Consider the following 27,943-nt stretch of genomic DNA (forward strand, 5'->3'; position numbering starts at 1 on the left):
CGAAAGCAGAGAGGAATGCACCGGGTAGTTTCGTCGAAGCTCGGTTCTTTACGAGAAGAAAATACAAAGGTAGCTAGGCCACTGTGACCCGGGAGCGGAAGATCAGAGTCATTATACCCAGAAAAGTTTATTGAAATGCAAATTCTCGAGTTCATGCGAGATCCAATGAGTACGGGTGTCGGGGTAGAGCGCAGAAATCTGAATTTTTAAGATTCTCGCAAAAACATTCTTCCTAAAAAGAGAGGTTTGAGAATCACTGATACAGTCATAACAGATTTAAGGATGTCCCCAGTCGCTCCGGTTACTCTAGGGCTGACGGGAGAGAAGCCCTCGCTAGGATCTAGAACTGGAGCACGCCCCACCCAGTCCCCGGGAATCTAGAGTCGCTTAAGACCGGAAATGGGATGGCTTCCAAAAGCGGCCTCAGGCCGAGGGGAGACCAAGGAAACTCCCAGCCTCTCCCGCGTCAGCATCCTTAGGGGCCGCGATCTTTAGGCGAGTGGCGTGTAGCCTGCCGGGGGTTGTAGTCCGCAGCGCGGCCGCGCGCCTGCGCCCTGGGCAGCTGCACCCGGTGAGCCTGGGAGAGCCGTGGGCGCTGAGGCGGTGAGTCCCGGAGCGGTCAGAGGGCGTGGCCGTCCCTGGGGCGCGGGCACGGGGAGCGGGGCTCCCTTCCCGCTCGGGCTGCGCTAACCGGCCGCTTCCAGCCCCGATGCGGGTGCGGGCACGGGAAGGAGCGACGGGCGGCGGGCCCCTGTCCGGCCCGGGTCCCCGCCGCCGCTCCCTGCGACCCGGCCGGGCCTTCCCGGGCTTCTCCGGGGCGGGGAGCGCCCCTCCGGGCGGCGGGACATCCTCCCCGGGGAGCACGCTCGGGCCGCACCGCGGCCACCCGATTTTGATCCGGCTTTTAGGCTTGTCCCCCTATCCTTTCCCCGAGTGCCCTCTCTTTACACCCTTCTTCATCCACGGGCCCTGTGGGCCGGCTTCATTCAGGAGGCTTTGAGGAGAAGCCATCAGCCCCGGGGTGGAGTGAAGTTTTCCTCCGGAAGGGCCGACGGGGAGAAAGCCAGAGGGTCAAGTCCCTGGTCGGCGTGGTGGAAGGTTGGGGACCGTCCGCGGAGGGCTGCCCAGCTGTGAGGCTGGAGCGCACTCAAGGCGGGTCCGTAGCCCAAACCAGCACGGTCCCTGGATGCCCTCCAGCGACGGTTAGGTGCCTTGGCGGGGTGGGGTGGGAGGAAATAGAAGCTTCCTAGGAAATGAGCTTTCTGAGCGCTTCCTCTGTGCCAGGCACACTGCTGTTCCTTTCCCTGCGCTGGGATCCGCCTCAGGAACTTCTGTGAAAGAGATGCTGTGATTATCTCGTGTTAGCGACAGAAGCCCTGGGCGTCAGGGCCTCAGAGCTAGCATGTTATCACGAGATGGGTCTGCCGCTGAAGCCCAGGCTGCCATCAAGATAACGGTGCTATGGGGGCAGTGTCCATCTGGGATGACTGGGTGGGATCATGAGCATATTTTTCCTTGTCCCACCACTCCAAGGAAGAGGACAGGTACGTGAGGCGTCCTGGCAAATGCAGACAGAGAGGAACCACAGCACACAGGGCGGTGGGGGGAGCGGGCACCGGTGTTGAGACCTGTGGGGACATGTACGTGACGGCCTCTGTGACCTCAGAAGCTGCACTCAGAGAACATGTGGATGTTTGGGACGTGAGCAGTGCAGGAGTCTGTAGATTCCAACCTCCTCCCCACTTCCCTCTGGCATTTACTGTGTCACTTGGGACAAAGTTATGCAGTCCTTCTCAGCCTCAGCTCAGTCCCCTCGTCTGTATTCAGGGCACAGTACCAGAGCCCACCTCCTAACGTTGGGTGAAGGCTAAATGAACCAATACATGTGGGAGGCTTAGAACAGTAGCTGGCACGAGGCGTGATGAATGTGACAGATGTTCTTGGTTATTAATGTAGACCCGATTTCTGCTGGCCTGCCCTGTTGCCATGTGTTTTGCTCATGAGAAAGTCACTTAGAATGCTGTTTCAGGATGAGGGTCACGGTGATGTTGCCTGAACTACGCAGAACCTCCAGTGGAGAGGAATGAGGGACTGATTGGTGGTTTGCTGTCTTTGCAAGGCATGGCCCTAGCTAAGATGCCCATGGTTGAAGGTGACTAAAGGTTACTCAAAGGTAGATGGACTTTCATGGTTCTTCACCATTGTAAGCATTGCTCCTCCATTTCTTCTGTGGCCCAGCTATATTCAGAAACACAAGACATTTGAAATTAGGCTGGGAGTGGGTTTAAAGGCCACTAAATCTGTAGGGGTTCATTGGGTCCATGGAATTCTAGAGCAGAGCTGTCCAATAGAACTTTCTGCAAAGATGTCCCTTTTTTAAAATTTTTATTGGGGTATAGTCGATTAACCATGTTGTGTTAGTTTCATGTGTACAGCAAAGTGAATCTGTTATACATATACATATATCCACTCTTTCTTTAGATTCTTTTCCCACATAGGTCATTACAGAGTACTGAGTAGAGTTCTCTGTGCTGTACTCAGTATTAGTTATCTATTTTATATATAGTAGTGTGTATGTGTCAATCCCAATCTTCCAGTTTATCCCTCCCCCACCCCTTACCCCCCGGTAGCCATAAGTTTATTTTCTACATCTGTAACTATATTTCTGTTTTGTCCATAAGTTCATTTGTAACCTTTTTTTAGATTCCACATATAAGCGATATCATATATTTGTGTTTGTCTGACTTACTTCACTAAGTATGACAACCTCTAGGTCCATCAGTGTTGCTGCAAATGGCATTATTTCATCCTTTTTTTAATAGCTGAGTAATATTCCATTGTATATATGTACCACACAAAGATGTCTCTTGAGCACTTGAAATGTGGCTAGTATGAATGAGAAATTGAATTTTTAGTTTTAATTAATTTAAACTTCCACATGGGACTATTTTGTTTTTACTGAGGTGTAGTTAATTTACAATGTTGTATCAGTTTCAAATATACAGCAAAGTGGTTCAGATATATATGTATTTGGTCGGCCAAAAAGTTTGTTCGGTTTTAAGTGAAAATAAAAGACATATTTTTCATTTTCACGAGAAACCTTATGGAACAACGTATTCACTAACCAAACGAACTTTTTGGCCAACCCAATATGTACATATATGTATGTGTGTATATATATATATATATATATATATATATATACACACACACACACATACACATATGTGTATATATATATATATATATATATATATATGTTCTTTTTCAGATTCTTTTTCCATTATAGGTTATTATAAGATATTGAGTATAGTTCCCTGTGCTGTACAGTAGGTCCTTGTTGTTTACTTATTTTATGTATAGTAGTGTATATCTGTTAATCCCAAACTCCTAATTTATCTCTCCCCCGACCCACATGGGACTATTGAATACCGTATTGGATAGCACAGTTCTAGAGAATCCGTGGATGGTCTTGAAGATTTTGTAAACTTTTTGAAATTGAATGCAGAATTTGCTGTGATATGTATCTTTCTAGAAATTGTCCATGACTTTCATCAGATTCTCAAAACCGCCCAAAAGATTATGATCTGCTTCTTTAGGGCTTTGGAGAAAAGTAAGCAAGTTAAGGGAGGTAAGTCTGCCCTATGGTAACCACTGCTGTTTCTCCTTTCTCATTTTGTCCCATCCTCAGCTTGTAGGTGGCTCTGCCCGGAGGATAACACAAAGAAAGAAATTGGAATCTGCCGCTTCGGGACCCAGATAAATTGTACAGTGCTGGAAGGTGGCGATGGCTGTGGCCCTGGGTTGTGCAATCCAGGCCTCCTTGAATCAGGGCTCGGTGTTTCAAGAGTATGATACCGACTGTGAGGTCTTCCGCCAGCGCTTCCGGCAGTTCCAGTACAAAGAAGCAGCTGGGCCTCATGAAGCTTTCAACAAACTCTGGGAGCTCTGCTGTCAATGGCTGAAGCCAAAGATGCGTTCTAAGGAGCAAATCTTGGAGCTGCTGGTGTTGGAGCAATTCCTAACGATTCTGCCCACAGAGATAGAGACCTGGGTGAGGGAACATTGCCCAGAGAACAGAGAAAGAGTTGTGTCACTGATAGAAGACTTACAGAGAGAACTTGAGATACCAGAGCAGCAGGTGAGAAAAGAGGTTGGGATCTTGGGAATTAGACCAAAAGAAGTAGCAGAGGCAGTTGGGACTGGATCAGACATTCTGTCTGGTGCCTCAGGATTTCCCTGCAGGACTTTCCATTTTTTCCTTCTGCTGGAATTGTCATATGTTTCAGTGATTCTCACCTATTAAACCCAGCTCCACTTCTATAACAGATATTTGGTAATGTCCCCTTTACTGTGCTAAAATGAAATTTATAGATAATGTAACCTCCTTACATACACCGAATTAGAAAAAAAATCAATATAATAAGTGCTCTATGGGCCAAATATTGGACAAAGCCTGTTTTTATACAACCCATGAGCTAGTAATGGTTATTACCTTTTTGAAGAGTGGTTTAAAAAAAAAGAAGAGACAACAGACCAATACTACCCACAAAGCCTAGAATATTTACTGTCTGTCTCTTTACAAGAAAATTTTGCCAACCCTGAGTCAAGTAGAGTCTAGAAGGAATATAAAGGAAAAGGAATGTGATTTCTTATGAACTAATAAGCATGTGAGCGTGCACATATTTGGGCCTGACTGCACCAAAACTTCAGGAGGTTGTCATTTGCTTGAATCTATGCACAGATACACTGGGAAGGCGACAGGCAGAACTTCTGACTGATGTGATACAGCTCAAACACTGTGAGCGGTGTTGCTGTTGGTCATATGATTTCTCAAAGTGGCAGACAACTCTTGGTCAGTCCAAACAATAAGTAGTATAGTCTTCATTTGATTTCCAAAGTAATGCTTTCCTAGAGCATTCAAGTCATGCTAAAATATGCAAAAATATTTTGTGTTTATACAACCAACAGGGTGAGGTCCTTGACAGGTTCTTTTTATCTACATGAATGTTTGAGGGAACATTCCTAAATTGTTTGGGGGGTGGAACAATTCTGCCCTGTGAATTATTGGGTTGGCCAAAAAGTTCATTCTGGATTTTCCATGTTACAGCAAAACCCGAACGAACATTTTGGCCAGCCGGATATATAGACTCCCACCTCTGGCTCGTTACATTCTGATAGCCACCACCTGCCATCATAGGCAAAATGCCCCATGTGGGCAGTGGTGCTGGTCTCTGTTCAGAACCATCGAGTGAAACCCATAGCTGAGCACGGGCAGAATCTTTGGGAGAAGAAAGTGTTTGTTGGTGGGCATTAGGGGCACTTCTGCCTGGTGTGTTGATGGGGTCAATTCTCCTTGGAGTCATCCAAGGTTCCCTGTCCCCCTAGGATAGAATGAATTTATGGTTTCCCTTGCTTTCTCCATCTTCTTGGTTTAGCTTACCAAATATATTTTATCTTTGTATGGTCTAGTCGTGCACCACCCAGAACGGTAGCCACTAGCCAGGTGTGGCTCTTAAGCACTTGCAACGTGGCTAGTCCAAATCGAGATGTGCTGTAAGTATAACATGCACAGCACGTTCCAAAAACTTAGTATGAAACAGAAGTCGGTGTAATATCTCGTAACAATTGTTTATATTGATTACATTCTGAAATTATGATATTTTAGATATATTGGGTTAAATACTGTGTGTTATTAAGATCAACTTTACCTATTTCATTTTTTGGTTCATATGGCTGCCGGTACATTTAAAAGGACATGGGTGGCTTGCATTATATTGCTACTGGGCAGGGCTGGTCTGGACTTCAGTGACGGTTCTGGCATTTCCCCCAGCTCGATAGGCAGGAAATGCTCTTGGAAGAACTGGCACCAGTGGGAATGGCACACATACCGCCAAACATCCACCTGGAGTCACCCCCACTCCAAGTAATGGGACCTGCCCCGGAGGTCCCAGTGGCAGAGGCGTGGATCCCACAGGCAGGGCCGCAGGAGCTGAGCTTCGGTGCTGCTGGGGAAGGCCAGCCCTTTCTGGACCCTGGTAAGGCAAGGGTTTTATTTCCTTTCTTTGGTTTCCATTTTGAGAGCCCAAGAGCTCTCCAGGGTTGAGGTTGCTTAGAATACCGATTACCTGATGGAAACAGGCCACTCTGATCAAGAGTAGAAGGAGGAGGGACTTCCCTGGCGGTCCAGTGGTTAAGACTTTGCCTTCCAAATGCAGGGAGTGTGGGTTCGATCCCTGGTCAAGGAGCTAAGATCCCACCGGCCCCGCGGACAAAAAACCAAAACATAAAACAGAAGCAACATTGTAACAAATTCAGTAAAGACTTTAAAAATGGTCCACATCAAAAAAATAAAAAAAGAGTTGAAGGAGGAAGTATCTCTCTGGGAATAGCTGGGCACAAAGCACCTTCGATCGAATGGGATTGAAAACCCCTTAAGCTAATGACCCTGCTCAGGAAGCCAATTTTTCTCTTTTCAATTTTTTTTTATTGTGGTAAAATACCCACGACCTAAGATTTGCCACCTTAACCATTTTTATGTGTACAGTTCAGTGGTATTGAATACATTTATAATTTTGTGGAGACATTACCAATATCCATCTCCATAACTATTTCCATCTTGTAAAACTGAAACTCTATACCCATTTAAACAATAACTCCCCATTTTTACATTCCACCACCGTCCCCCGCCCCCGGCAACCACCATTCACCTTTCTGTTTCAATGAATTTGACTACTCTGTGTACCTCATATAAATGAAATCATACAGTATTTATCGTTTTGTGACTGGCTTATTTCACTTAGCATAATGTCCTCAGGGTTCAGAATTTCCATCCTTTTAATAGCTGAATAATAATCCTTTGTATGTATATATCACATTTAGCTTATCCATTTTCCATAAACATATACTTGGGTTGCTTCTACATCTTAAGCTATTGTGAATAATGCTTCTGTGAACATGGGTGTAAAAATATCTGTTTGAGACCCTGCTTTTAGTTCTTTTGGGTATATAACCAGAAGTGAAATTGCTGGATCATACGGCATTTCTAGTTTTAATTTTTTGAGGCACTTCCATTCTGTTTTCCACAGAGACTGTACCGTTTTACGTTCCCACCAACTGTGCACGAGGTTTCCAATTTCTCCACATCTTCACCAACACCTGTTATTTTTTTTTTTGATAGTAGCATTCCTAATGCGTTTGAGGCGGTATCTCATTGTAGTTTTGATTTGCATTTCCCAAATGATTAGTGATGTTGAACATCTTTTCATGTGCTTATTTACCATTTGTAATTCTTCCTTGGAGAATGTCTAATCAGGTCCTTTGCACATTTTTGATTTTTTTTTTTTGGTGTTGTTGAATTTTAGAGTTCTCTCTATATGCTGGATATCCATCCTTTATCAGGTATATGATTTGCAAATATTTTCCCCATTCAGTGGGTTGCCATCCTGGGGTCTCTAGTACACAAGACAGAAAATCAGTCCCAGGCACCTTGGAGCTTCAGCTCCTGTGGATGATTCAGATATGAAAATAGGACTGTAAAATGATGTATTGGAGGGAGTAGGATGCTATGGGAGCTCGTAGGATTGCCACCTAACCAGCTTTGGCAGAGAGGGAAGGCATCCTTGAGGAAGGGGGATCTGGGTAGACACCTACAAGATGGATTGGAGTAAGCCTGCTGAGTGGTGGAAGTGGGGAGGGGAGAGGGCTTTGGACAGAATGGGCAGCTTATGCAAAGGCTCAGAGGGGTAGAGAGCATGGAATATTTGAAGACTTCCTGCTGCAGTGTGAGGGCGCAGAGGAGAAACAGAGGAGCCAGAGTTGCATTGAAGAGGCTGGAGAGAGAAGCAGGGTCCTGGATCTTGAAGAACTTTGTCAGCCTTGTTGAGAAGATATGCTTTATTACCAGGGCAGTGGGGAACCACTGGATGTTCTTAAGTAAGGCAGGGATATACACAGATTTGCATTTAGAAGGTCACTCTGGCTACAATAAGAGAGGGAAGACTAGAAACAGCTATCCTGCAATCATCCACCTTAGAGAGGATGATTTTCTGGACTAAGATTGTGTCGGTGGTGGTAGAGAGAAAAAGACCAATTTGAAAGATAGGTAGGAAATAGAAATTATGGGACTTGGTGATTGACTGGGTGTTGGATGAGGAAGAAAAAGAGGTTAAGGATGGTATCCAGGATTCTGGCCAGTGAACTGGGAAGATAGATAATATTATTCACTGACACAGAGAACAGAAGAAGAGGATCAGATTTGGTGGGTCAACGTGAGTTTAGATTTGACCATGTTGACCATGTGGAGTTTGAGGTGTTTGTGGGTCTCTAGAATATTTTAAAATAAAGGTGACAAAAAAGAAAAACCGACAACTACATATGTATGTATATTATGGTCAAAGCAGAACTATATAATATTGTCATTTACCTTCCAATCTTTACGTTACCTATAGTTTATAGTCTGTTTAAAAGTTCTAAAAAATCTGTAATTTTGTATTTATGCCAGCAACAAGTAGTAAAACTTAGCTAGAAATATTTAATGATAAATGTTTTTGCACATGCACTCTCATTCCCCATGTTAATTTGCTCCTCTTAGCAACAGTCCCAGGTACAAAGATCACAGATGATGCCAAACAGCAATGTTGCTCTTGATTGTAATACTTTACTCTTTAAAGCACGGAAATGTCCAGTGTATTCAACAAGGAAGAGATAGAATGAATTAAACAAGTAAAATATACCAGTTTGGAGGAGAGGAAACTACCCCTTTTTCATCACTGTTGAAGTGATATATTATGCTTTGCAAAATGATGCAAGACTTATTGTTCCATAATTTAAAGGTTGCTTATACTTTTACTGGTTTTTTTTTAAATGAAAACATCTTCGGTATATTACATGAAGCACATCATATTGTAGGCTGAGTGAAAAGCACAGGATGCTGGCAGAATAGAAGAACTTTCAAAGTAATGGAAGAGGTCAGTTGATTTTATATTAAAGTTTGGAATGTATTCCCTGTTAGCAAAACATTAAGTTGTTGGGTATATATAAAATGGAAAAAAATATATGTATATACATGCATATATTCACCTAATGATATTCATTCAATGTGAATACAGAGGGGCATGGGAAGAGAGAATAAGAGAGAAAGAGGGAAGAACTTAAGTAGAAAATATAAAGAGATCTAAGAAATACATAAGCTTTAAAAAATCCCTTATTTGAATTCAAGCCAGACACACCAGATGTTAGAGATAGGCAAAAATATTAGAATGTCTGCAATAAGAAAGAAAAGATGTGCTGGTCCTAAAAATATAAAGTATACCATGCTTATCTTTGAAAGTCTGGAGTTCAAAATTAGTACACCAAATTTGGAACAATTTTCATTTGCCAAAGCCTCGGGTTTTTGAAATTTAACTGCATGAGCTTACACTGGGGAATTGTATGCAAAATGTCAAAGGTCACATCTTTTTGGTGATGCAGGATATGAGAGATGAAAATTTAAAGTAAAATTAGGGCAAAAAATGCTGTCCGCAAAGCAACAAAAGAGTCTTGTAACTTAAATTTCTTCAGATTATTCTATTATACTAAATGATGTATCATTAGCTAATATCCAGCCCTAACAATAGTAATGATATTTCTTGGTACAGTGGAGACTTTGTGACACAATGTTTGATAATGGGGCTTAATGAAGTCATTCCCTGAGCCTGGGATGGGGGGAACATTCATCAATCAAGCACCTTCTTTGTTAACCTCAAGTTGCTTTTTCCCTCTTTGTATTAGATAGCTTTTGCTGAATAACAAATTACCCCCCCAAAATTTAGTAGCTTAAAAGAAAAAGCACTTATCACTTCACAGTTTCTGAGAGTCAGGAATTTGGGAGTGGTTGACAGGGTGTTTCTGGCTCAGAGCTGCTCATGTAGTTGCTGTCAAGATGTCAGCAGGGGCTGGCAGGAGACCTCAGTTCCCTGCTAAGCAGTCTTCTCCATAGGCTGCCTGAGTGTCCTCACAACAGGGCAGCAGATTTCCCCCAGAACAAACGAATCAAGAGAAAGCAAGGGGGATGCCACAATGTTTTTGATGAACTAGTCACACACCATCACTTCTACCATATTCTGTTCATTAGAAGAGAGTCACTAAATCCAACCCACACTTAAGGGGAAGAAAATTAAATTCCACCACTTGAAGGGAAAAATATCAAAGAATTTGGAGCTATATTTTAAAACAACTGTGCACCTATGCTTCCCTGTCCCTACTAACCTTTTACTTTATACTTCAGTTTTTTTAGGTCAGAAAGTAGTTTTTAAATTGAAGTATAGTTGACTTACAATATTGTATTAGTTTCAGGTGTACAACCTAGTGATTCAGTATTTTTATAGACTATACTCCATTTAAAGTTATTATAAAATATTGGCTATATTCCCTGTGCTGCTGTACATTATATCCTTGTATCTTTTTTTTTCTTTTTCTGCAGTCAATTTTTCTTGAGTAAATTTCTTCAGTTAATTAGGTCAAATAAAATATACCCATGATGAGTCTCTTGGCTATAACCATGAGGTGAGTTTAACATCCTGGACAACACATTATCATCACTTGGAAACTAAGGTTCTAGACTATAAAAGACGGAAGCAATGGTTGAATTTAAGGTAATAGGCTTTGGTTTCTATTTGTAGGACCCTCTTATTTTATACCAACTGACTAGCAATTGATGTTTCTTCTATTGCTGTAAAACCACTCATCCAATGGTAATAGTAGCTACACAGACTAGTCTGCATTGAGGGTGAAGAGAAGAGCCCCCTGACAGAAGTAGAAATTAGAGCCTGCTTTCTGACTGCCATTCAACATTGATTCAAAGCCCTGGAGCCAAGCTATAAAATATACAGTGAGCATCCTTGTGTATATGCAGGTGTCGATAGGATAAATTTCTAGAAGTGGGGTTGATTGGTTAATGGGTATTTAAAACTTTAATAGATATTGTCAAATTGTCCTCCAAAATTGTTGTACCAATTTATTCTCCCACCACAGCATATGAGAGTGCCAAATTCTCCTTGCCTTCACTTATTCTGTATCATCAAAGTGTTTGATCTTTGCTGTATAAAAGTCATAACTGTTATCACCATGTTAGCAGATAGAAGGAGGGCTGATATCTGTGAAAACCTTTTCAATAAGCGTCCAATTCATTCAGCATCTGTGATGGTATGCTATGGAGTGTGTAAGAGTAGAGGATAGGAACTAACGTCAGAAGGGTGGAAGATGGGTCAAGGAATGGTCAGTGGCCTCCGCTGACATGGGTCATGAGCATAGGTTGGGAAATGCAAACTGGTTATAGTGTCAGGAGCAGGGCTCTGAGAGTCCAGGAAGTGGAGGCTGAGTGCACCAGAGGCACAAGGATCTGCATGTTATGTAGGATGTAGGACGACAAGGTGAGTGGGGGGCGAAGTTGGTAGATAATTAAGAAGTTCATCCAAGAAGAAGCTCAAGTATGAGCACATGTTCTCTGTATCCAGAGATGGTGTAAGGTGCAAAGTTAGGTTATTGAGATTTTTCTTCCTTTCTAATATAGGCATTCATAGCTATAAATTTCCCTCTAAGCACTGGTTTTACAGTCCTAAGTTTTCATTTTCATTTCGTTTCCATTTACCTCAAAATACTTCTGATTTCCCTTTTGATTTCTTCTTTGACTGATTGGTTACTTAGGAGTATGTTGTTCAATTTTGAAATATTTGTGAAGTTCCCAGTTTTCTTTCTGTTATTTATTTATAATTTCATTCCATTTTGGTGGGAGAATATACTTTGTAATTGTGATCCTTTAACATTTTTTATAAATTTTTATTCATTTATTTATTTTTATTTTTGGGCTGCATTGGGTCTTTGCTGCGCGCGGGCTTTTTCTAGTTGCGGCAAGCGGGGGCAACTCTTCATTGCGGTGTGCGGACTTATTGCGGTGGCTTCTCTTGTTGGGGAGCACGGGCTCTAGGTGCATGGGCTTCAGTAGTTGTGGCACGTGGGCTTCAGTAGTTGTGGCATGCAGGCTCTAGAGCGCAGGCTCAGTAGTTGTGGTGCACAGGCTTAGTTGCTCCGCGGCATGTGCGGTCTTCCCAGACCAGGGCTCGAACCCATGTCCCCTGCATTGGCAGGCGGATTCTTAACCACTGCACCACCAGAGAAGTCCCCTTTAACATTTTTGAACATTTGTTTTATGGTATAGTATCTCAACTGTCCTGTAGAATTTTCTCTGTGCATTTGAGAAGCATGTATATTCTGCTGTTGTTGTTGGTTGGAGTGTTCTATAAATGTCTGTGATGTTTAGTTGGTTTATGGTAATTTTTAAGTCTTCTGTTGTTGATCTTCTGCCTAAATTTCCTATCCAATAGTGCAAGGAGATATTGAAGTCTCCAACTATTACTATTCAATTGCCTATTTCTTTTACTATTTCTGTCCATTTTTTCTTCATGTATTTTGGTATTCTGTTATTAAGTGCACGTATGATTATAATTGTTACATCTTCCTGATGGATTGATTCTTTTATCATTATAAAATGATTCTCTTTATCTCTAATAACTTTTTTGTTTTAATGTCTATTTTGTCTGATATTAATATAGTCATTCTAGCTGTCTTGTGGTTACTACTTGCATGATATATCTTTTTCCATTCTTTTACATTCAATCTATTTGTATCTTTGAATCTGAAGTGTGTCTCCTTAGACAGCATATAGTTGGACTTTTAAAAATCCAGTCTGACAATCTCTGCCTTTTGATCGAGTTGTTTAATTCATACCATTTAATCTTATTTTTGATATGGTTGGATTTATATCTGCTATTTTACTTTTTGTTTTTGTATGTGTCTCATATCTTTTTTGCTCCTCTATCCCTCACTTACTGCTTTCTTTGACACTAATATTTTGAATGTAACACTTATGTACTTTAATGAATTTTCACTATTTTTAAAGTTATTTCCTTAGTGGTTACTCTAGGATTTATTATGTATACCTTAACTTATCATAATCAGCTTCGGATTTATACTAACAATGTCAGTGAGCTATAGAAATATTTCTCCTATGTAACTCTATTCCCTTTTTCCCCTTTTGGGGTGTTACTATCATACATATTATATCAAAAATGTTACAAACTCAACAATATCTTGTTATAGTTATTACTTTATATAATTTTAAGACTTTTAAAGGAGCTGGGAGAAGAAAGGAAAACAACTATATGTTATAGCTTTTGTTATATTAACATTATTTATCATTTCTGATTTTCTTCATTCTTCCTGTGGATTCAAGTTACTAACTGGAGTCATTTCTTTAGCCCAGTACAGCTTTCTCCTACCCACTTCATTTGTGCTGTTATTGGCAAATATAATACATTTCTATATGTTATTTGCCCAACAATATACTACATACATACTGCTTTATATAATTGCTTTTAAAATCTTTTAAGACAAGAAACAGAAATTTGTATTTGTACTATCTTTTATAATTAAATAGTTACCCTTACTTGTGCCCTTTGTTTTTCCATGTGGATTCAGGTACTGTTTGGGATCACTTGCTTTCAGACTAAGGAACTTCCTTTAGTGTTTCATGTTAGGCAAGTCTGCCACCAATGAACTCTCATCAGTTTTTGTTTATCAGAAATATTATGTCATATTCATTTTCGAAAGATAGTATTTCTGGATATAAGATTCTTGGTTGACAGTTTTTATTTTTCTTTGAACACTTTGAATATATTATCCCACTGTCTTCTGGCCTTTGTTGTTTCTGATGAGAACTCAGCTTTTAATCTTGCTAGGGTTCCCTTGTAAGTGGCAAGTCATTTTTCATTTGCTGTCTTTCAAGGTTTTTTCTTCTTATTTGGCTTTTAGGATTTTTACTCTGATATGTCTGTTTGTAGATCTCTTTGTAGTTATTGTACATGGAATTTATTGAGCTTCCTAGATGTGTATATTGACATTTTTAAATACATTTGGGGAGTTCGGGGCCATTATTTCTTCGAATATTTTTTCTGCTCCTTTCTCTCACTCCTCTCCTTCTGGTTCTCTCATTATATATCTGTTGGTGCACTTAATGGTGCCCCACTTTTCTCTGAGACTCCATTCATGTTTCTTCATTCTTTTCTGCCTCTGTTCTTTTCATAGCATAACCTCTATTGATCTGTCTTCGAGTTCAGCAATTCTTCTGACAGTTCAGATGTACTCTTAAGCCACTGTAGTGAATTTTTCATTTCAGTCATTGTACTTTTCAACTCCAGAATTACCACTTGATTCTGTTGTCAAACCCAAGTTTTTGTGCCTGGCACACAGTGAGGCCAAACAAACAGAAATGTTAGAGTTTGGAGCAAAGAAAGGTTTATTGCAGGGCCAAGCAAGGAGAACAGGTGGCTCATACCTAAAAGACCTGAACTCCCTGATGGGTTTCAGGGAAGAGTTTTTAAAGGCAGCATTTGGAGTGAGGGCTGCAGGGTGCATGACTTTCTTCTGATTGGTTGGTAGTGAGGTAGCAGAGTGATGTTTCAGGAATCTCAGTCATCAACTTTCTGACCAGTCTGGGGTCTCAGAAGGTAGTTACCATCCTCCACCTGGGTGGGGAACCTTAGCTCCTGCAGAACAACTCAAAGATATGTATCAGATTATTTTATACACACACACACACACACACACACACATATGTATATCTCCCTTGAGGAGGAACTAGGACTCTGTTTACTGAACTATTGTTTCTTGACTGCTTTTCCTTTGTTTCTGCATTCCCTCACTTCCCTAATAAGTAACTGCTTGAATTTGCTCTTTGGAAGTCAGGGAAGGCCTAGGAGACTAAAGCCTTTTTCTACAAACAAGAAATGGAGGACACAGAGAGTCCTGCTTGGTTTCAATCCCCCCTTTGCATTGATACTCCTCAATCCTGAGGGGGAACAGGTGCCAGACAAGAAAGGGAATAAAATTTGGGATAGAGAGGTTAATCATAAACTCAGCAGAGGAACTCAGTTTTAGGGGGACTCTGTTTCAATTATTTTTTTAAATAATTTCTATCTATTTATCGATATTTTTTAAATTTAATTATTTATTTATTTTTGGGCTGCGTTGGGTCTTCATTGCTGCGCACAGGCTTTCTCTAGTTGTAGTGAGCAGGGCCTACTCTTTGTTGCGGTGTGCAGGCTTCTCATTGCACTGGCTTCTCTTGTTGTGGAGCACGGGCTCTAGGCGCGCGGGCTTCAGTAGTTGTGGCATGCGGGCTCAGTAGTTGTGGCTCACGGGCTCTAGAGCACAGGCTCAGTAGTTGTGGCGCACGGGCTTAGTTGCTCCACAGCATGTGGGATCTTCCTGGACCAGGGCTTGAACCCGTGTCCCCTGCATTGGCAGGCGGATTCTTAACTACTGCGCCACCAGGGAAGTCCCTATTTATCAATATTCTCTATTTGATGTGATGTAATGTCATCATAATTTACTGTACTTCTTTAATCATGGTTTCCTTTAGTCCTTGAAACATGTTCATAATGGCTACTTTGAAGTCTGTTAAATTAGATATCTAGTCACTTTCATAGGCAGATTCTGTTGCCTGCTCTTTTTTTTTTTCCAGTGTAGGGGTCATACTTTCCTGTCCACATACATGTCTTGTTTTTTGTTGGAAACTGGACATTTTAGATTACATACTGTAGCAACTGTGTGTCCTTCTTCTCACTCTCCAGAGTTTATTTATTTGTTTGGTGAGTGGCTGGATTATTTTAGTGAACTCTAGTTCACCCTGCAATATTAAGCATTTGATATTGCCCTCATGGAGCACAGCCTTGGGTGTGCACATAGTCACCCTGGAATGACAGTAGTTTTTGCAGGGCTTTCTTTGGCTGTCTCTTGCCCTGACCAGACCCAGCTACTAATTGCCAGCTAATTGCTCTATTGCATTCAACAATGCCCTGGAGCATAAATTGCTCTGTAGACTAATTCAATCAAATTCAGACACCTTAGATGGGCTAGTTCCTGAGGTCAGTTTTTGAGATTTGTTCTGATCCCAGGAGGGCTCCTCCCAGCTGTCTCTTTCCCCAGTTCTCTTCTGCAAATTAGTCAGCCTACAGTTTAGTGTGTATATGCAATAAATCTATCACTCTTTCCAATTGCCTTTCATTACAGCCTCCACTCTTTTTGAGCGTATCCTTAGGCTTGAACATCTCCTCTCTCTCTTGGAAATGAAGTCAGTTTCTTTGAGAAGACTTTAGGAGCTACCTCTTTTAAGGCCTGCTTGTCCTCCCAGGCCAAATCTCTGATGCATGGCTCTGGAGCTGGAGGTGGGGACAATAATGTGCTTATCTCTGAGTCACATTGCCACTTTAGGAGCTGAGTACTAAGTCTGAGCCTCAGGTCTTCTTGACTTGCCTCTCCAGGCAAGAAACCACTGCCTTACAATCACAGTTGCCTTACAAAACCACAACTGCCTTGCAAGGGCAATCAGGGCCCTAGTATTCTCAGCAATACTACACCCAAGGTAGATAGATCCTCTATCCCACCAGTGGAGACTGGGTAGATGAAAGGAGCCCTCACCTCTCAGCCACAGTGGCCTGGAATTTAGACTCAACAGTAGATAGCTAAGGGTAGGGTGACAAATGCTGGGGTCCTGCCCCTCCCAGGAAGATATCCCTCTGAATGGGAGCTGGGGGAAAGAGTGCCCCAGGCTCTTGGCTATGCCAATCTGGAGTGGAGCTGGGAGAGGGACTAAAGAGAACAGTTTTGGTTTAAATACGTAAGACTCTTGCTGTTCTCTATAAATTTTAGCAGAGTTTTTAAAATATTGGGCTGGCCAAGAAGTTCATTCAGGTTCTTCTGTAACAGCGTGTGGAAAACGCGAATGAACTTTTTGGCCAACCCAATAGATGTTTCCTAATTTTCTAGACTTTGAATGTTTCTTTGTTATTTTTAGTAATTTTCACCAGTTTCATTAGGAAATAGGTCTGCAAAGCTCCTCATGGTATCGTGTTGGAAGTCTGTCTCCCTCCCTGCATTTAGATTATAAATTAGTGTTTCACACCTAGGCCTTTGCTACTCTCTCTGCTTATTTCAAGTTTCAGTTTGCTCCCACTTTTATGTAATCGCAGCTTTCCTTTGATCTATGACCTCCATTTTTATTTGACCTCGGTCTCATTACCCTCTCATCCTATTCTTAGCTTTGAAACCCAAACAAAAACAATATAGTGAATTTAAACAGAATTTTATTTGCAACGCATTTTTGTTTCTTAATCTTAAAAGGTCCTTTTTTCCACGAAAATATAAAATAAGGTATTTTAGTCCACTTCCTATGTTTTGATATGTTTTAAATTTTAAAGTTTCATCAAATTAACTTGCTGATATTATTTTAATGATGCTAATATTTAAACATCATGCTGCATTTCGATCTCAGATGAGCCACTTCCAACCCAAACTTGATGGCAGACCGGTTAACTTGGCCAGAGCAGAGGAAGGCGAGGAAGGGGTGTGGAGAGAGGATGGGAGTCAGAGTGGCTCTCCTCAGTGAGGAGAGGGTGGTAGGACACAGCAGAGCACTGAGTGTAGAAACTTCTCTGGTTGTCCTTAGCTTGACAGTGAGAAACACTCTTTGATGGTTACTTGGGTTAATTTCAAGAGGATCCACTTCTAGTCTTCAGCTGAAACAAGCATAAAGACTGCTTTTCTGGTTGCTAACCCAGTCAGTTTCCATTATAATTTGAAAATCTCAACTGAAATTATTCCAGTAAGCAGTTGTATAACTTCTGGCTTTACCTCTCTCTCTTTACGTAGTACTCAATAACAGCATTTCTCAGTTTTAATGTGCCAAAACTTTATGAAGATTTACTTCATATTTTGGCTCTAACCTAAATAAATCTATTATCAAAATAGATACAGTAGCAATTTATTGTATTGATTTCTGCACAGAATTGATTTACTCCCTTTCCATAGGTTAGAAGAGAATAGGCTTGTTTTGTTCTTATCTTAAAGAAAAAAAAGACTCTTGCAAGAGATTCCAGATGACATAATAGTAGTTGAGGAGGAAGTAGATATTAAGGGCCATATGTCCAAGATATCAGCCTGAACTCTGGAAAAATCTTTGATGACCTAAACTATTATGCTTCTCATCTTTCTTCTGGCCAGGATATCCAATACCAAAACTCGACGTGAGCTTTCCATTGGAGCATAGAGAAGAGGCATGGGTGAAGGAACTACAAGATTCCAAAGAAATTAAGCAATTACTCGATTCCAAGTTAGGTAAGTAATCATTCGTTGGTAACACAGAAGAAAGAAAAGAAAAAAAATCAACTTTGAACAAGGTAAAGAGTTTTGGATTCTATTGTACTTAAGAATGTCTCTATTTCTACTGGTGGTTTAATATAACTCTTCATTTTCCCACATGTTCTTTTCAATGTGGGACACAGTGACATCTGCATTCTGTTTCTTCTCTCAGGTTTTGAGATCGGGATAGAAAATGAAGAAGCTACTTCAGAAAAACAGAAAAAAATGGAGAATATGTATCCATTTATTGTTACTTTAGAGGGGAATGCTCTTCATGGCCCCATCTTGCAAAAAGACTATGTACAGTTAGAAAATCAATGGGAAACCCCCCCAGAGGATTTACAGAGAGATTTAACAAAACTTGTAGAGCATCAGAACCCCTCAGCAGGAGAGAAACCTGAGAGCTCCAACTTGGAAGAACCCCTCAACCCTAGACCCCATAAGAAAAAGAGTCCAGGAGACAAACCTCACCGATGTTCTCAGTGTGGGAAATGTTTTGCTCGGAAGTCACAGCTTACAGGGCACCAGAGAATTCATTCAGGAGAGGAACCTCATAAGTGCCCTGAATGTGGAAAAAGATTCCTTCGTAGTTCAGACCTTTACAGACACCAACGACTTCATACGGGGGAGAGACCCTATGAATGCACGGTGTGTAAAAAGCGATTCACTCGGCGGTCACACCTTATAGGGCACCAGAGAACCCATTCTGAAGAAGAAACATATAAATGCCTTGAGTGTGGGAAAAGCTTTTGTCATGGATCAAGTCTTAAAAGACATCTGAAAACTCATTCAGGTGAGAAACCTCATAGATGTCATAATTGTGGGAAAAGTTTTAGTAGGCTGACAGCTCTTACTTTGCACCAGAGAACTCACACCGAAGAGAGACCATTTAAATGTAATTACTGTGGGAAAAGCTTTAGACAGAGACCAAGCCTTGTTATTCATTTAAGAATTCATACAGGGGAGAAGCCATACAAGTGTAGTCATTGTTCTAAAAGCTTCAGACAGAGAGCAGGCCTTATTATGCACCAAGTCACTCACTTTAGAGGTCTTCTTTAAGGATTGTGAAAGGAAACAAGTCCTACAGAGATTGACAGTAACTCAAAAAACAAAATCTTAAACCTGCAGCATCCTGTTTGTCTTGGAAGAATTTTTTTGTTTGAGCTTATAAGAACAGCTTTTTTTTTCTACTTTAAAAACCCATCTTCCAAGTCATATGAATTCTAGAGTATCCATCTACTCTTGCAGTTTTCCTAGATTTGATTTATTCTGTCTCTACAACTCTTATTTTTTTATTACATTGAAAAATTTTGTGAACCAAGCCAACCGTATCATAGATGTAAGCATAAAAATAATGGCAGTCCTTTTCAGGGTAGGGTCAACTAATGGATAATCATATTTATCTGACATATCTATTATAGCAGCACCATAATTATTCTGCTGTCATTATTAAAGGTGATTATATTAGTTTAAAGCTTTATATGTGTCCCAAGTGGCAAGAAAGGAGACAGTGTATTTTATGAAATAATGAAAATGTGTTAGGAACACATGGATGAAGACGATTTCATTTGCCTGGTATGAACTGGGTTCTTTCCATTGAAAATTTTATTTTTGAGGAAATTAGAATTTTAATCTTTACTTTTGAATTTTGCAAAGTTGGCTAGTCTGCTTAGTTGCAGCCTGGGGTGATGCCGCTTAGAGCTGAGTATTGATTTGATGATTTATTTTGTTCCCAGAATAAGTCAGCTCTTTGTGGAAGAACCCATTTGACAGTTGAAGTTATACAAGTGGAATCTAATTTAATTTAGATTGACTGAGGAACCAGTGTCCATTGCTTTTCACTCTCCTTTGCTATCCAACTATGTATCTCTCAGTGCTTTTGAATTTTACCCATCCTGTAATTCAGTGTCTCCCTAAGTGTGTGTCATAGAACACCTAGTTCTACAAGATAGTCTGCAAATAAGTTTGGGCATCACTTCCTGCTGTTTCTGCTTTGTAGATTCACAGCGCACGTCAGCATGTAAGAATTCTGAGAGGTCCTCTGGTAAAGGCAGAAAAAGCACCTCTTTTGGCTCAGTGTTTTACAGTCCTGTTTGAGCCCAGAACCCTTTTTCATGTATACCCAGTAATGACCCACAGAGCTAGTATTCTGCAAATATTCTTTGGAACACACTGCCTTTAACAGATATTTCTATAGCTATCTGTATAGTCTGATTGTTCCCAAGCCTCGTTATCTCCAGTTGTCTCAAGGGTGTTATGAAAAACTCTTTAAACTTATATGTTTTTTATGTAACACACACACACATTATTTAAGGAGGTGAAGGTCACTAATTCAGATATTTATACGTTGCTCAGTGATTCACAGCCTCTTTGAATTTTACTTATAATCTCACACACACACACATTGCTACTTATATAAATGTTCTCATATAATAGTGGTAATGACTCAAGTTCCTGTAGCATGGGAAGAACTCTCTTTGTCAGGTAAAGCTGTTAATACATGAAAATATTCATTCAGCCTAGTTCCTTGTTGTAAAATACAAGAAAGAGGACATTCACGTATTTCCCCTTCATGAGGCTACCAGTCATCCTTTCCTTAAACTAGAATTACGGAAAGAATATTTTTTTCTATTCCATTGAAGTTCTTGGAAGTGATATTTAATATAAGCATTTTGGGGGTATCTACTATGTGCCTAACTAGTCCTGTTCTAGGCTTAATGAAAACTAGTAAAGAAATTAATTCATAAAGAGTTTATAATATCTTTAGTTAAACAAGAGTTGGGAAACAAATGGAGAGCAATGCAAGAGAGTTTGTAGTTAAGTGCCAAATCATATCAAGTGCTAGAGCCAGGATGTGTCTTTCATTTTTGTCATCTAGGTCCCAGTATGATGCTGCTATAAGTTTGGGGTTAAAATTGAGATCCCAGTAGCAATAAACATGGAACATGGGAGGAGTCTGAATGTAGAGGTGAATAATACCGAATGTAATGGCTTCTCTTTTCTCTCTTGTGGAATTGCATTCAATCCAGGACAGTGCCTTAGAATGGATGTGCCCAACTGCTCTGTATCTATGCAATATTTTAATAAAGTGGAAATGTATGTGCCCTTCCTGCTTCAATCACATTAACTAATTGTTTGAACAACTTAGAGATGCTTCCCTGAGCAGTGGCAACAAGCCCCACGATGGACTCCTGCCCCCAACCTCAGTTGGAATCACTTTACTCCCTGCAACCATGGCGCTGGGTTTATGTATCAGTTTCAGCATTTAATACAATCAATTTAGCTAGTAGTGTTAGTTGCAATCATAATATGAGCTGTATCATCTATATCATAAACACACATGACTGGATTTTACAGGGTAGAGAACATCTATTATCCATTTCTTTGTCATAGTGTCTTGTATATAATAAGCACTAATAAATATTTGTGGCATTGAATCAAGAATTATGTGAAATAGTCCTTGGAAACATATCATAGTTAAAACATTGTGTGGATGTGCCTAATTATACTTCTGAGCATTTCAAAAAGATAAGGGCAAAATACAGTACGTACCTCCTAAGTATTACGAATGGCAAAACACAGTACCCACCTCATAAGTACTAAGAAGATTAAATGAAATATATTTTTTTCAGGCCCTACACAGTGTACACTTTCAATAAATATCCAGCATATCGTATCTTAAGTATTTGTTGTTTAGTGATAAAAGCATTTAAGGCTATGGATTTTCCTCTAAATATGTCTTTAGTCACATTCCATACTTTTTATATATAATGCTTCTATTAGCCAGGATCCTCAGAGAAACAGGTAGGATGGGTAGATGGATATATATATACACACACATACATATACATATGTGTATGTATTTATATATATACACATATACATATGTGTATGTATTTATATATATATAAAATTAGATTTATTATAGAACTTCACTCATACAGTTATGAAGATTGACACATCCCATAATCTGCCGTCTGCAAGCTGGAGGACCAGGAAAGCTGGTGGTGTAATTCAGTCCAGGTCCGAAGATGTAAGAACCAGGGGAGCCAATGGTTTAACTCCCAGTCCAAGGCCAAAAGCCTGAGAATGGGGGGTGGGGGGAGAGCTGCAGGTGTAGGTCCCTGAGTCTAAAAGCCAGAGAGAGATAACTAATGAGAACCTACTGTATAGCACAGGGAACTCTACTCAAGGCTCTGTGGTGACCTAAATGGGAAGAAAATCCAAAAAAGAGGGCATATATGTATATGTATAACTGATTCACTTTGCTGTACAGCAGAAACTAACAACATTGTAAAGCAACTCTACTCCAATAAAAATTAAAAAAATAAATAAAAGCCAGAGAACCAGGAGCTCCAATGTTCAAGGGCAGGAAAAGATGGACATCCCAGCTGAAGAAGAGAACGAGGGAATTCGCCCTTCCTCTGCCTTTTTCTTCTATTCAGGCTCTCAACAGATTGGGTGATGCCTACCCACATTGGTGAGGGCGGAACTCTTTACTCAGTCACTGAATGAATGCACATCTCTTCTGAAAACATTCTCACAGACACGCCCAGAAATAATGTTTTACCAGCTATCTGGGAAGCCTTTAGCCCAGTCAAGTTGGCACATAAAATTAACCGTCACAATGTTATTATTGATGACTTCAAAATTATTTATTATCACAGTTTTCATTATAATTCCTCTTTGACCCATGAACTGTACAATATTGCCATTTTCCTCTTAAGTTTTGGTTCTCCTGCGCTGTGATTAGAAAATGAGGTTCACTCTATTTCTACATTTAAAGTTCATTTAGGTTTTTGAAAAAGACACATATTTGACAAAATTTGCTAAGTGTCCTAAAAACCCTAGAGAATCAGGATTCTATTTGTAAGGCACAAATTTAGAATACAGTCTTGGACCTCTAAATTACTTTAATGTCTTTGGCAATGCCCTTGGTGTTTGTGAAGAGGCAGTAACTTAGAGGAGATTGCCTTCCTCCCCATTTGGCCCCCCTGCAATTTTGTACTCCCCATTCCCTTGGTAAGAGTTTTATTGGGTCCATTTTATGGATGTTATATGGCGATTGTTAACAGCTGTCCAGCTATCAAGGCTGGCCCTAAAAGCGGGAGGCTAAGAGACCTCGGAGAGACTTACTCTTTCCCAGCCAGACTGAGAAAACTCTCCCTCGGGATTCCACAGTGGTCTGTCCTGAAAGCAGCGAGGACCTGCAATGGGCACTTTGAGGTTTCTGTGACAGTGGCCCTCCTGAGTCAGCAGGGATTGCTTCCCAGTGTGCTGGCGAGGTTGTCTAGGGAACAGACAGGTGAATCAGTGCCCAACTGGCTCACCATCAGGTGGGGGAACAGAGACATGAAGCTTTGCCCTCTTGCACCTGCATCACCGTAACATTCTGAAAAGAAACAGTCTTAGGCACTCCAGGAAACTGCATGCTCTTTCTTTCTGCAACCCTCTTTCATTTCTAGCCCAGTGTATAAACTGAACATTCTTAGAAAGAACCAAAGCTTACACTTCAGCCTTGGGCAGCTCCTGCTTCTTTTCGAGTCCTCTGTAACAGATATGGAACAGACGGGAAGAGAGCTCATCTCTTAGTCTTTCTTCAGCATTAATAATCAGCTTAGTCCCCCATTTCTGGAAATTTAACTCCTGGGATTGGGGGCGGGGGGGTTAAGTCCTTTCCTCACCAGAGTGATGCATAAGTTAGTCACTATCTAGTCTTTTTCAGCTTGCATTGTCAAACAGGACTTCTCAGAGGTCTAGCATGGCCTAAGTTCACATTTTTTAAGGATCAGAAGGTATTAAAATGTCATATCTTTCCTCTGAGCGAGTGAAGCCCATCACAATCCCCAACATGATACACTGATTTTCAAAAACAAAATTTTATCTCCAAGGATTACCTGGAAACCTGATTCATATATTAGAGAACCAGTTTACATTCAAAATATATATAACTCCGGAGTCACTGAAGAATTCCTCTAGATGTTTATTAGAAATAAGCAATGTTAGTAGTCCAGGTTGATTGCAACCACTTACTGCTGCCCTCAGAGTTTCCTTTCAACACAACAATGATGAGTTCGTCTGTGGTCTTCCCTCTCCTGGATACTCCTAGTGTCTTAACCTTTCATTGTGGCCTGCATTTTGAAGTGCTTAGTGCTAAAGGGAATGTTACCAAACTCAGGTTGGGCTGTTCACCACTTGAAAAGTCAATAGTAAAGAGACAAGAGTTGGTTGGAAAGGAAAAGTTGCTTTAATCATGAAACCGGCTACCCAGGGAGAAGGTGGAATCCCAAACCCAACTCCAAAGGTTCTGCTCAGTCATGAAAGTTTTTAAAGGGAAAAAGGGGAAATAATCTCAGTTAATCATTAAGGTAGAGGGTCAGATTCTTCGTCATTTTTCTGTTGCGTGCAGATCTGCTGACTCGTGATCTTCCTTTGGATGCTATCTTGTCCACATGGTTCGCCTGCAAATTTGCTAACGGGGAAACTAGGGGTAGGGGGTCGGTCATTCTTCAACTATTTAATTCTTCATTCTTACTCCTTAGAATCTGGGAAATGACTCAACACGTTAGGGAAGGCATTGTGTACATTCAGAAGAGCATAAGTCAGGAGTTAGTTAGATTAAATGTTACCTAGTGATCTCATTTTTATAACTAAGGGAAACAGAGATGGACAAACAGAAAAAGGGCAAAAGAGCTGCTTACAGGAAGATTGTGCAGGATGAATAATATTCTGTACTTCACACCACACTTTATATCCCTTAAACCACTTGCTTCTTCATACTCTCTTTCAAAACACAATACCTTTCGGCTCAGTCTTACCAAAGCCCCTGCTCTGACTCCTACATACACTGACCCAGATTGGACGCCCCTAGAGAAGTCAAAAGCATGAAATAGAGAAGCCGGACCACCCTTCTTCACGCTTATCCTTCAACTACTCCAGCTGCTGAAAAGCTATAGAAGTTAAAGAAATCTCCCTGTGTTGTGTGTGCAGCACCTTCCTTGAGAGCGATGAAATCAAGCCAAGCTGCTCCCATGTCCAGCTCAGCAAGCTTCGGGTTCCATTCAGACCTCCTTCTTCACACACTGAGCTTTGAACAATAGACTCTCCAAGCTTCTGGAATTCCTTGGCAATCCGGTGGTTAGGACTCAGCGCTTCCACTGTAGGGGTCACAGGTTCTATCCCTGGTTGGGGGACTAAGATCCCGCAAGCTGCGGGGCGTGGCCGGAAAATAAAAGAAAAAGAAAAGAATTTCCAAGCTTTGGAGTCTGGTTTTCCACTTAGAGAGCATTATCTTAACTTTCCCACACCACTACATTCCGATTCACCTCTCTAAAGGCCACCAAGATTAAGAGCATCAACTAGCCCTTGGATTAATATATGCAGCTGTACCAAGACCCATATACAAGGGGAGAGGTCACCCATATTGGTAAAGGTGGGACTGAAAGTTCAATTCTTCTATGCGACGCCAGGAAGCCTCTTCTTTTTTTTTTAATTAATTAATTAATTAATTTGTTTTTGGCTGTGTTGGGTTTTCGTTTCTGTGCGAGAGCTGTCTCTAGTTGGTGGCGAGCGGGGGCCACTCTTCATCGCGGTGCGCGGGCCTCTCACTGTCGTGGCCTCTCTTGTTGCGGAGCACAGGCTCCAGACGCGCAGGCTCAGTAGTTGTGGCGCACGGGCTTAGTTGCTCCGTGGCATGTGGGATCTTCCCAGACCAGGGCTCGAACCCGTGTCCCCTGCATTGGCAGGCAGATTCTCAACCACTGCACCACCACGGAAGCCCCCCAGGAAGCCCCCCAGGAAGCCCCCCAGGAAGCCTCTTAGTAGAAGTCATTTGTTCATAGTAGAGGTGCACGTCGCTACTAGATTTAGCTGCCTAACAGCTTTAATATGGAGAAGTTGATTTACCCTCAAGAAAATGGCTCACTCTCCTTTCTTCTCTGCTAAAAGCCATTGGCTGTTGGTCGTCTGAACACAGTTGTCAGTTTGACCTTCTTGGAGGGGCACCAGCATTGCCTCAGAGGGGCCTTGTTTACCACTCTGCATTCCACTCTACAAAATGAATTGCAGGGTTTCCCCTTCTCCGCACCTTATAGTGTGATGACGTTGCTCCCCTAAGGAGTAAACAATATGTGCTTTAAAGTGGACTTGTAGGATTTGAGTGTCTTTCTTTTGATTTGAAACTACATCAAATAAACTTGTACAGAGGTGGTCTGCTTCTGAGTCATAGCTTATGGTTCCTGGGATAATTATATTTGATGGGAGCTCCACGTGATTCAGGGGTTTAGTACTTGTCCTGATCCCAAGCCTGTGCCATCTTTGTTTTGTTTTGTTTTTCTTTAATTGGAGTATAGTTGCCTGTGCCATCTTTGTAACCTAACCTTTTCCTGCCTTTGAGGCAGCCCAGGGGTATGTGCCCTCTTAGGCACTGAGGAATAGTAGGGATTTAGCAGCCAGTCTGGAGACCTGATCTGGGAGAGAGCCAGGCATCCAGTTTCATCTACAAATGCCCATTAGGACTCAAAGTCGACCGTCCTGAAAAAGGGTAAGGTTCACAGTAAGACAGCATGAAGCTGGCCTTGGGATAAGTTCAAGTTAAAAATGAGATACGTATAAGGATGTTCAGTGGAGTAACTTTAAAGTTTATTGGGAGACAACGAGAATGATGATAATACCTGGAACTGTTACTGGTCAGGAGACAAAAAACATTAAGACAAAGATTCGAATAATGTTGATGTCGTGTGTGACAACAGCATAAAAATGACTGCTCCGGGTCCTGGCTCAGCGGGGAAGCGCGGTTGCACATGAGAGCTGAGTGCGGCCGACAAAGGGCCGCCTTCACCGGGTTGCTGGGAAGAGGTCTAGCATGGCCTAAGTTCACATTTGCGCCTCCCAAGGGGCAGTGGGCTCCTCATCTCCACACCCTCCGGTCCGTAATCAGTGACCAGGGCCACTGCAGAAATCACATCGCGGCAGGATAAATGAAGAAGGAAACGGGGAAGGGGCAAAGCATTGATTGCAAATGGCATATGTCTTAATAATGAGCAAATGTGGCAGGAAAAAAAAATAGAAGACAACTGACCATGGAAACAGTTGAATCCCAGCCGGATGGAACAGATTCTGTGTGACAGATTCTGTAACAGGTGTAACAGATTCTGTGGCAGAGAGTGAATCTGCTCATATGCAGACTCAGACTGGTCAAAATTCAATCCCTTGTTTAGCTCAGGTTTCTGTGGCTGCATCAGGCACCAGAAGAGGCTCCCCAGCTGTCACTCTAGTGCTATCACCTTCTGGCCAAACTGTACATGCCCAGGGAATAATAATTGAGACACCACAGCCATTGGTTATTCAGTCACCACGAATACAAACCGTTCAGACAGCAGCGATTGCAGAGACAGATGAGTCTGCAGAATCAGAAGGTGTGACTGAATCTCGTAGAGAAATCCTTTCACGAAGACCCTGGATAGAAAAATACTGAATGAACTTTTCTCTGATGTGCCTAGTATTCCCAAGATTGAGGAATAAAATGCAGAGGACCAAGGAATGTCCCCTAACCTGACTACCATGGCAGTACCAACTAGCATATATCAGACTAGCCAGCGCAATACAGTGTGTAAGATACAGTGTTAGGTTAGGTATCATTAGTACCTAACCTGTGTATATAAAGCTAAAAGTGAATGTTAAAGTGAGACATTTGCACTGGTAGCTGTCA

General features: G+C 41.4%; 1 protein-coding gene across 6 annotated transcripts; it reads left to right on the forward strand.

The window, feature by feature from the left end:
• On the forward strand, positions 1–26,005 carry ZNF449 (zinc finger protein 449). Of its 6 annotated transcripts, XM_082377917.1 has the most exons (6): positions 1–69; positions 3,692–4,141; positions 5,834–6,038; positions 18,097–18,210; positions 18,407–19,027; positions 21,264–26,005. In XM_082377917.1, the coding sequence occupies exons 2-6, from the start codon at positions 3,788–3,790 to the stop codon at positions 21,359–21,361; spliced, it is 1,392 nt and encodes a 463-aa protein (XP_082234043.1). In that variant the 5' UTR covers positions 1–69; positions 3,692–3,787; the 3' UTR covers positions 21,362–26,005. The 6 variants fall into 6 exon arrangements, with proteins under 6 accessions (XP_082234043.1, XP_082234038.1, XP_082234039.1 ...); XM_082377912.1 differs by having other exon boundaries at positions 18,407–21,333; XM_082377913.1 differs by lacking the exon at positions 1–69 and adding an exon at positions 81–603 and having other exon boundaries at positions 18,407–21,333.
• Positions 26,006–27,943: the final 1,938 nt, after the last annotated feature.

This window comes from Balaenoptera borealis, assembly GCF_965194805.1.
Source record: "Balaenoptera borealis genome assembly, chromosome: X".
In the NCBI taxonomy this organism is placed as follows: Eukaryota; Metazoa; Chordata; class Mammalia; order Artiodactyla; family Balaenopteridae; genus Balaenoptera; species Balaenoptera borealis.